This window comes from Dreissena polymorpha, chromosome 2 (assembly GCF_020536995.1).
Source record: "Dreissena polymorpha isolate Duluth1 chromosome 2, UMN_Dpol_1.0, whole genome shotgun sequence".
Classification (NCBI taxonomy): Eukaryota; Metazoa; Mollusca; class Bivalvia; order Myida; family Dreissenidae; genus Dreissena; species Dreissena polymorpha.
The window spans coordinates 74,781,510-74,793,153 of NC_068356.1; the positions used below are offsets into that span (position 1 = coordinate 74,781,510).

The following is an 11,644-nucleotide window of genomic DNA, read 5'->3' on the forward strand; positions in this document are numbered from 1 at the left end:
ATGTAATTATAATTGATTAATGTCATCGTTTTAATATTAATAAGCCCGTGGTTAATTACCCGTTTTAATCTTATGGATCAATGCATCTCTTACCACAGGGATATTTAATCAAAATTCTCTACATACTACAAATATATATACCAGGGATTCAACTGTAAAATTTCCAGCACAACACCATGATCTGAACAAAAGCAAAATAATTGCTTCCAACAGCAATAGTTGCACTAAATAAACAATATAACAATAGCCAAGACCTTTATCTTTCAGAATATAACTATCTTTATAGCAGTCAATGCTTAAATAGTTTTCTTTGAAACTGAAGTTTCATGGAAAACTGTAAAATTTTCGAACTCGGACAAAAGTGTGCACAACCACTATGACATATTTTGTTTCATAATTTAATAATACTGCACAGTTCAGCAAATTTTACCTTGTTTTATAATCCAAATATAATTTATGAATCAAAGTAGACAACTTTTATGATGGCATGTAACTGCATATGTGTCAAAACACCATTAATCTTAAATTGTTTATATTTTCTACAATCTTCAAGCGTGTGTACATGCAAGTTGTTAAGTAATGTAACACGCAACGTGATTGGTAAGCTGTTTCCTGCAGTGGAGAATTAACCAACCAAATCGCATGTTTGAAATACACACGTACATGAAGTGTAATATCTAAAATAAAAGTAGACTATTGTTATTGTGACATTGAAGTGTTTTTATACGAATTTCGATCAAAATATCACAATTAATTGTAATTATGTTCTATTAAACTATAAACAGAAACTAGCAAATGAATATATACGCTCAAAAGGGTTAGTTTAAAAGGAATATGGAAATTACAACTAGAATTATCAGTTTTCAATTGTGCACACTTGTGTCGCAGTTAGGATTTTTGAGCTTTCTTGCATGAAAGGTATCGTTTTAATTTAATGAATGATCGTATTTTATTGCCAAATTTATTATTTTCTGAAAGATAAATGTCTCTGCTGTTGGTATACCGTTTATTTTGTGTAATTAATGCTTTTGGAAGAGATTTTTTGCTTTTGTTCAGACCATGGTGTTGTGCAGGAAATTTGACAGTTGTATCCCTTGAATACTGTTATATAGTATGTAGTTTTTTTTTCTTTTAGATCCCTGTGTCTTTAACACCTTCAATTGACTTGTTCATGAAAAATAAAACACACTACATGTAGCACACTCATACCTTTGATAACTTTAATTACTGGTATAAAAAATATGTTTTATTGTTGATTTTTTGTATTAAATTTTATTGAAGTTCTTATACTGCTTATTTATTGTTTGTTATGGTACATTGACGTATTTATCCTATTACCAGATGAAAATCGATAGTATAACAACGATCGTATAAACATGAGCTATATACTATCGGCAAGCCTCGCTCTACATCGGTTCTAAGCCTCGCATTATAAACTTGATCTTTATCCAAAACTCACATCATATTCTCTATTTAGACCACATTTATTCTGATGCTAATGACTATCTAGTATTTTTATAGATAGGATGAGTTTTTTAAATTATAACTTACACTGTTACAAACTGATGGTGTATACACCCTCAGTGCATGTTATCAATACACCATCAATCACTTACTAAGGCTCGATTGGTCATTCTCGGCTCGGGTACTACTTGCATGTACTCCGAGTACTCTTAAGTTTACTTACATGTACCCCGGGTACGGTAAATAAACTTAAACATAACAGTAAATATTAGATTGTATCCGAGTTGTATATCCGCCCAAAACCCGATGTCGTAAAACATGCTAGCGATTAACGTAAAACAATATTGTTTACATTAAACAAACTTCTCTTTTAAAAAATCTGCATCAACATGCTTTTTAGTATGAGTGTTGAGAGGATGCCGTAGGAATAATCAAGTAATCAAGAATGCGTTTTTGTTTCTGCTTTTATTTCCTTCATGTATAATGACGATAAGGATTGACGACTAACATTGACGACAATGATCACAAGCATTGACGACAAGCATTGGCGACAAGATGTAACATTGACGATTCTCTACAATAAATGAAATTAACAATAAAAATGAATATTAAGATTATAGTACAACAGATATGCTATTCAAAGTATAATATAATAGCATACACTCATTAGAATAAAAGGTTTCATAAATAACAATTTGAAACATTTTCAATAAATATCGTAATATCTTATACAATATTTATTACACCGCATTAATAAATTGTTTAAACATAATATAAATACCGAATGTGGTGTTCCCCATTTAACGGACCTCGCAAACCAAATAATGTTTCTTTAAAGAAATCTATGACGGTAAAAAGAGAACGTGCGACGTCGCGAAAAATATTATACTTGACGACGTCATACAATGACGCGACTTTAAACAATTTAAGATTTAAAATTAAATCCCATTAATGATTTTAACAATGAGTTTTGACAATATAAAGGCCATTTAACATGAAATTGACATAAATGTAAACATAATTAATTTTTACAAAATAGCCGACAACAACCGATTTCGTGTCAAAATTCCTGGGTACGTTTTAGTATATTTACCGTACCCAGAGTGCGAGCCTTACTAACTGTATTATTATTATATCTTACCGACTACCTTTACCTTGTTGTGTTTATCAGCCTGAAATGTATGTAAAATCCGGCTTTCTTTACTTTCATTTTTCATTCATCTGATTACGCAATTGTTGACGTATCTCGTGGAACATTATTTGAATCTTTGGATTTTAATGACGACAAGCTGGAAGTGTCAATTTATTTTAAAAACGAATCTAAGATGTATTAAAGTATTGTGTGTTTGTCATGCATAATTCAGTGTTTTCCAGAAAAATTTGAGTAGCCAGTTAAATGGCCGTCAACTATGCAGTAAAACGAAAGCATTTGTGAAATTTACTTGATATATTTGGGAAAAGTAGCCGGCATCAAGAGTAAATGTAACCGGCGAAATTGCTGGCTGCCGGTATTTAAAGAGAACACTGATAATGGTAAACTAAATCTCTACGACATACGACAGGATTACAGCTTTGTAAAATTGTTTTTTGGGTGATAATTGTTAATAATTCATACAAATATAATTAAAAAAAAATGTGCTTGAAAATTAATTTTGAGAATGGGATGGAAGAACATAAAATGAAGAGCATACAGGGATGGAAATAAGTGGTTTCCCGTGAGCCCGGGGCAAGTAGATTTTGGCCTGGGCAACTCAATTGCAAAAGTTGGTAAATTTCTTTTTTTTAAAGCTTAAAACAATTCAGTGCAATAAAAATGAAAAACAATTGATCACCATGGATCAATACTAGTTAAATAACATTCATTATTTAGGAATAGGACATGATTCAATTCAGGCTCATAATAATACATCATGCATTGAACATGTGTATTGTCAGCAAATGCATTTTATTATCTATTATTTTATTAAAAGAATGTATAATATTCACATGTTCATATTTCGGGCTCGTTATTCTTTATCTGGGCAACCAAAATACTAAAGATGGTTACCCACAATAGTAACAAGTTAGTTTCAATCCCTGGCATATCATTGTAACTTTATTGTTATAAGCATTGCATTAAAGTTGTGATTGAGGATAGCTTGTTGTTTATAGTATATTTACTTTTAAGCTCGACTATTATATATGAAATATATATAGTGGAGCTATCCTACTCACCCCGGCGTCGGCGTGCGCATTGGAATGTTTGCGTACCACCTCAAATATATTTCCTATGTCCATTGACATATTGCATTTATTTTTTGCATACTTCTTTACCAACATAACCCCAATCTTTAAACAAGAGCCAACAACTGTATCAAGCATTTTAACAGAATTAGGCCCTTTTTCACTATTATTGATAAATCTATGTGTAAGTTTGCATACCACCTAAAATATTTTCTATGTCCCTTGACATATTGCTTTCAGACATGTATTTTGCTTCTTAACCAACATGACCCCAATGTATAAACAAGAGCAGATAACTGTATCAAGCATTTTGTAACAATTACGGCCTTTTTTCACTTAGAATATGCATATAATTGATAAATCTATTTTAAAGTTTGCGTACCACCTTTAAATTGCCATAACTTCTTTATTATGCTCCCCCAAATTTTTTTAGAGGGAGCATATAGTCGCTGCTTCGTCTGTCCGTCCGTGCACAATTTTTGTCTGGGCTATTTCTCAGCAACTAATGACTGGAATTCAATTAAACTTTATGGGAAGCTTCACTACCAAGAGGAGATGTGCTTATAATCAGCCGGTTCTGGTCGGATGATTTTTCACAGAGTAACAATGTATGGCCCTTTGAAATTTTCCATTAACTGTACATATATTGCAATTCTTGTCCGGGCTATTTCTCAGCTACCAATGACCGGAATTCAATGAAACTTTATGGGAAGCTTCACTACCAAGAGGATATGTGCATATAATCAGCCGGTTCTCGTCGGATGATTTTTCACAGGGTTATGGCCCTTTGAAATTTTCCATTGAACATATATTCCATTAACTGTACATATATTGCAATTCTTGTCCGAGCTATTTCTCAGCAACTTATCACGGGAATTCAATGAAACTTTATGTGAAGCTTCACTACCAACAGGAGATGTGCATATTATCAGCCGGTTCTGGTCGGTAGATTTTTCACAGAGTTATTGCCCTTTGAAATTTTCTATAAACTGTACATATACATGTCATGCAATTCTTGTCCGGGCTATTTCTCCCCAACTACTGACTGGAATACAATGAAGTTTTATGGGAAACTTAACTACCTCTAGGAGATGCGCATGTTATAAGTGGGTTCGGGTTAGATGATTTATTTATAGAGTTACGGTCCTTTGAAATTTTTAAGTTGCTAAACAATCCATTGTATTATTTTGTCCAAAGTTATGCCCCTCAAGACGTTTCCTTTTATCTGAATATATAGTGCAATATTGTGACCAAAAAAGCTTTGGGGAGCATCACCCGTCTCCGATTGTTTCTTGTTTATCATCAAATTTGATTCATGCTTTGACAAAACAACACTCACCTGACATACCACAATGGACACCACCCAAACTTGAAATAAAATCTTATTAGTTTGTTTTATGTCTTTACAAATGTTCAATTGATTGTGGAAAATATACCTGAACTTAGAATCGTCTATAAAGTACAACTTCTTTAAAACATAAATGATCAATATGTTTCAATTACATGTATGGTCCTCTTCCACGTAGAATATGACTTTATTACATTGACCTTATTGAATATGGACAATTTCCCCATGATAGCTTTCGTTATACTGTCAAGCACTTGAATATTCGAGCGCGCTGTCCTCTGACAGCTCTTGTTATGCCCCGCAGTCTATACTGGGTGACATTTGTTTTTGCTCTGTCTGTTTGTTGGTTTGTTTGTTGGTTGGTTTGCGTCAAACTTAAACATTGGCCATAACTTTTGCAATATTGAAGAAAACAACTTGATATTTGGCATGCATGTGTATCTCATCGAGCTGCACATTTTGAGTGGTGAAAGGTCATGGTCATCATTCACGGTCAAAGGTCAAATATATGGGGGACATATTGTTTCACAAACACATCTTGTGTATGACTCCTATAAAAGCTGAAATAGTGTCAAGAATCTTCATGTACAGCACCGTTTCATTTGCAATTAATATTTGAATAATTCCAATTGTGTGATACATTTAATTACAGTGTATAATTCTTTTTGAAACAAAAATGATTTGTTGCCAACATTTTTTATGATTTTATTTATTAACCGCTTATATTGTGATTCTCTCATGAACCTTTTATAATCGATTGTGGAAAAAAATAGAATACAATGTTAATGTCTGTCAGTGAACTGTGATATACTAATTCCTAATCGGATTTCATTGATATTTTGATAACTTTTAATCTTATACCTGGGTCGAGTTCAAAAATGGTTCCGTCCGCTTAAAACCATGGCCGTTAGGGGCAGGGCAGTTTTCCTTACATGGGTATTGTAAAATCTCTTTACCACTCAAGAAATCACCTTTACTGTCTATCCTTCAAGAAACTTGGTCAGGTCATCTGTTCTAACGATATCTTGGCTGATTGGTTTATGAATATTTATCTTCAAAGCTAACATTGGGCATATAAATTAAGCATTTATGTTTCATAAAGTACTTTCATTTTTTAGCTCTGCTGTTTCCGGAGAAAACCCTAGGTATTGTCATAGCCAGCTCGTCGTGTCGTGTCTTTCTGCCGTATTGGGTCCGCCCCTAAAACCTTAACATTGGCTTTACAAAATCAAAGTACTTCCATCTACAACTTTGAAACTTCATAGGTAGATGCACCTTGATGAGTTCTACACGCCACACCCATTTTTGGGTCACTAGGTCAAAGGTTAAGGTCACTGTGACCTTTTAAAAAATATTCTGACAAGCTTTCATTATTCAAAACTGCACCAGCAGCCGAGCGTCGGCATCCGTTATGCGGTGCTTTTGTTGTGATAATAGTTTAGTTCCTTAGAGTCTCAGGTGAGTGCCTTTGGGCCCATGGTCCACTTGTTTGGATACTAACGCTGAATGGGTCATGGTCCCCCCCCCGCGATACTACTTCCCGTACCCCGGGAACTTTTGAAGTATACTTAACCGTACACCAATTTTCAAATGATACATTTTGGTACCCCGGTATATTTACAGGTACACCATCTTTTCTAATAAAAAAAATGTACCCAAAATAGTTCGTACCCAATTTTTGTTCATAACCAATTGTTTTAGTACACACATTTTTTTGGAACCAAAATTTTCGTACCCAATTTTGTTTTCCTACCCACATTGCTCGTTACCAAAATTTTCGTACCCACATTTTTTTCTGTACACATTTTTCTTACCAAATTTTTTTTCCTACCCAATTTGTTTTGGCATAATTTTTTCGAACCCCAAATTTTCGTACCCATATTTTTTTCGTATGGAATGAGTGATACATTGGACGTTATCTATTGATGACGTTCAATTGAACGAATGATAATGGCGACTAAAATTCGTTAAGCTCCTGGTTATAGCAGAGATTTGACTCTATTGGAAACTGGCCGATAACTTTTGCTGAAAATTGACATGTATATGGACCAGAACGCGATCTACATGATGGCATATTCGTCATTTCTGGGAAAGATGTAGTTTTTGATAAAATGACGAAAAAGTCGCAGAGCTTTTGGGGACCATCAGAAACGGGTGGACGTGTAGGTAGGGATCGACCCAATAAACTGAAGCTCGTGTCCGGGTGTTTTGTGGTTTTGGCGAAATCAAAAGAACGTGTATCATAAGCGGTTATTTATTTACAAAAAAGTTCGGTCCGCATACGATTTATTATAATTGAACTCTTGTTATGTTCTAATGAATTTATTATATAGAAGATGCTCATTTATTCATTGAACTCAGTATGTTGCTCAAATATTTTATTGGCAATTTCTATAAAAAATGATCACGTTTTATTTTACACTGTTGTGAAGGTAACTCATAGGCCTATTTGGCCGGGTGTTCTTTTATGCATTGTCTGTCTGTCTGTATGTCTGCCTGTGTATCCAAAAATGGGTATAGGGCAATCAAGGCAACAAATAAGGATCGTTTTATCGTTTTTACGATTTGTATGTTTCAGAAAACGATTTGAAAAAAAAGGCAATAATACAGAAACGATAAAGCGCCAGGAAAAATGAATTTAAATTGATTTTTTCTTGTTCAGGTTGTACTGTTTCCCTCCGTACCGATTTCGATTTGAATTAGTATATTGTGACCTTAAGAGCGGCCGTTATATTTGTAGTAATTATATATAGACACTGTTTCGGGGCGGTGTTTATATACAAAATTTACTTCCGTCGTAAAAAGTTCGGGACAGTTTTGGCTGCTGAACACGGATGGGTTTTGAAACTTTCATTTATGTCGTGCGCGTCCAATATTTAACAATTCGTTACGAGACCCGAAACGTCGGGAAAGGACGTTGCGGAGAGTATAATCTCAGATTAGATAGCAAAAATGTTGACAGCTTTAAAATATTCGGCTCATAACACCGTGGGGCGATTCCGTGTCTGAAAAACAAAACAAATTATATCGTCGCAATGAGATTACTTAAGGTTTGTCGTTGATGGAGAGGGTTCGGAAATGCGCCTTTGAAACATTATAACGCATTATCATTCACGATTGTCAATAGACAATTTATTAATAGCTAGAAACAATCATTGACAACAAAAAGTATGATTTTATTAATTGAATTAAGAATGGCTGAAAAGTAACAATGCCCAAAATAAACAGCTCATCTCATCAAGAAATATAGGTAAGATTTTATCAAATGGTAAAAAAACTAATTGACAAATAGTTTTTAGGGAAAACGCTTAGTGTTACAAAAAGCTTCTAGTGAAAAGTAATCGACATGAACTCGTATTTGTTGCCCCGGGAATAATGGAATGATAACCAAAACGACATAAACTCGATATCAAGTCTGCAGAGGTATATTAAACTCACGAACACATTTGTTTATGTTAGAACTTTCACGGCATGCCTTAAAACTAGTTTAATCATCAAACAATTATCAGGCGGTGCCCAGCTTTTATCATTTATTGTTATGTTTAATGGCGTATTGTATGTAATTGTTTGTACCTTGTTGCGAAGTGGTCGTTCGCCTTAAATAAAAGACAAGCGGACAGGAATTGCCCTCTAGACAATGTTTCTTAAAATTTCAGCTTTTCTTTTTTGGCTTAAATAAACACTTAACATTACAACGTTTTATTTGCAATCAGAACAATTCGTAAAAGTTACTTTGAAATATTTATATAACACATTATTTGTTACAACATTTATCTTGTTTACATCAAACTGTACTAAGTTATGTCCATCATGGTGAAGTAAAATGCACTCAATTTTAGCAGGATTTTTTTGAGTATTATCAGATAGAAAGTTGAACAATTAGTATTCTGTCTGTTTTGTGTAGGACGAAAATATACCCCAAAATAGCGGAAAACAAGTGCACGGAGGACGATCTCTTTACAAGTTTCATAGTATATTCACTGGATTGAAAGCATGTCAAAGAAAATAGGTATAAATAATCAACAATGCAATACACATATTTATGCTTTAAACAACATTTTTGATGTCCGGTTCAAGTTTTTATATTTAATGCATTGATTATTTGTATTATATATGTTGTATAACACATGTATTGGATAAGACTTGAATAAACTAATCTACATATTTGTCTCCGAAAGCGTTACTTTTTATCGAAACAGTATTAAATGTATGTAAATGGCGTTATTACACACGATTTTTCATTAACAGGCATCAACACAAAGACGTTGACATTTGCGCAAGGAAGGGCCCGCAATTTTATGAATGTAATAAGTTATGCTATTTATTCCGACCTGTTTTTTATGTCCCGCACCACTATAGTGGGGACATATTGTTTTTGCCCTGTCTGTTGGTTGGTCTGTTGGTTTGTGCCAACTTTAACATTTGCAATATCTTTTGCAATATTGAAGATAGCAACTTGATATTTGGCATGCATATGTATCTCATGGAGCTGCACATTTTGAGTGGTGAAAGGTCAAGGTCAAGGTCATCCGTCAAGGTCAAAGGTAAAAATTACTAAGTCAAAGCGGCGCAGAAGGGGACATAGTTTTTCTAACGAATACATTTCTTGTTTATATATATTTTATTTATCTCATATACATAAAGAATGAAAAAGTTTGTGTTTACTTTTTTAAGAATATTTAATGTGTATTTAATTGTAATGCATATGAATAAACATACTCCATTTAGCTATCCTTTATATTCTATTTTCCGGTATTATTGATACATTAATAACAATGAGTGATTGAAAAAAAAAAAAAGATTTTTTCAACATAATACATGTATGCTATGACTATAATATTCTACAACAGAAAACATTTTACACTGTTATAACGTTTGATTGCATTTTCAATAAGGCAAAGGATTCGAGGAACCTTTTCTATTCCTGGTAATGAGAAAACGTACATGTTTGTACTGGTCATTCATAGTTATTTAAAACACAGGTTATTTAAATTTTTACCTTTTCAACTAAATTTTTTTAATTTAAGATCCTTTCTATCAAAATCATTTTTAATTACTTTTGCTTTAATTGTTATGGTACTTTCCTAACAAATAAGCAGAGTTATTAATTTATACCTTTTCAAATAACGATTCCTGGGTAAGGAAAATATTTACAAAGGTTTGTAAACAATGAGAGTTATGACAGCAAATGCACAATCGGATTGCGATTTCAATTTCATTTTTAAAAGTGTTATCGAAGTCGCACAACTTTGATGAAATAGGATAAACGAACAAAAGCAAAGACTTATTGCATACCATAATTAAATATGTAGGGCAATTACCACAGTTTCATGCAATAAATCAAAAGACACCGTAGATTTGTGAATATTCTTTCAAATTGACATATGTATCTGCAAGTGCTAAATTAGTTGCATTTATTATCATGCTAGGCATGGGCAGAGGACCGCTATAAATATCGCGCGTTTGTTATTGAAAGCTGATATCATTCTCCGCATTGTGCATTATTTAGTTTACGTGTTTTGCACATATGAGAGAAACAGACAGAACTGAATAATAACAAAAACAAATTGGCCGTACTGTGTAAAAAGGGGGTCGAATGCATGTGCGTAAGATGTCGTGCAAGATTAACCTGTGCAGTCCGCTTGTATGGTATTTTTCGTTTAAAGATAGTTGCTTCTAACCAATAATCTACTGCACAGGCTAATCTGGGACGACACTTAACGCACATGCATTAAACCCCCTTTTCATAGAACACGGCAAAAACATAAACATAAGTAATGCGCATGTTAAACATTCGTCATTATTCGTGATCGCCAATTCCAAAAGGGCCGTTTGATTATCTCAGGTCGTGGTTTATTCTTAGCGCGTCGACATGGATCTATGGGGCACAGTTTTGATCGAAACCGTGGATGTAGAAAGGCATAAACGATAGGATTAAATGCAGCAGAACACTTAGCAAACAAGCCCGGGAGTCCAGCTGCTAGTCTTGTTATTTTTGAAGCGTCACCAAATACCCCAAACAAAGCAACACAAGCGTATGGTGCCCACGAGATACAGAACACCAATATCACGATTATTACAGCACGCGTTGTCTTTGTCTCATGTATAGAACCATTTCGTCTTCTCGGTAACGTATCCTCTCCGTAAACTCTAGATGCTTCTAGAAATTGCTGTCTTAACTGCGAAATAGCGGTTGAGAGTAGGAAATGTGAAATTGCAACTGCGGTCACAGGTATGCAGAAATGCATAATAAAGATGGCGATCACGAACCCCTGCACAGCGGGCGTCTTGGAGAAGAAGTCGAATGTACAGGAGGTATTGGTACCTTCCAAAATATACCTTCCAAATCCGAAGAATGGTCCCGATGCCCAGATAATCGCATAAAGCCATATTGCGCTAACTATGGACGCAAAGGTTCGTCTTGACATTCTCTTTTGTCCAGGTATAGTTTTTAAAATCACGAAACACCTATCTATTGATATCACTGCTAATGTGTTGATAGACACGAAGCTTCCAACTGCCCCAAGAAAGGCGTACACATAACAACCTGTAACAAGAACTATATTAAATGAACTAACGTAAATACAACCAAAACAACATAAAGGGATA

The 11,644-nt window shown here is 34.1% G+C and overlaps 1 protein-coding gene across 1 annotated transcript in view; it reads right to left on the minus strand.

The window, feature by feature from the left end:
* Window positions 1-9,769: 9,769 nt before the first annotated feature.
* The window catches only part of LOC127867647 (rhodopsin, GQ-coupled-like), a 9,256-nt gene continuing 7,381 nt past the window's right edge, over window positions 9,770-11,644 (minus strand). Inside the window, exon 3 of the mRNA XM_052408963.1 lies at window positions 9,770-11,582. Coding sequence (XP_052264923.1) covers window positions 10,822-11,582 — 761 coding nt within the window. The 3' untranslated portion in view covers window positions 9,770-10,821. The remainder of the gene's footprint in view (window positions 11,583-11,644) is intronic.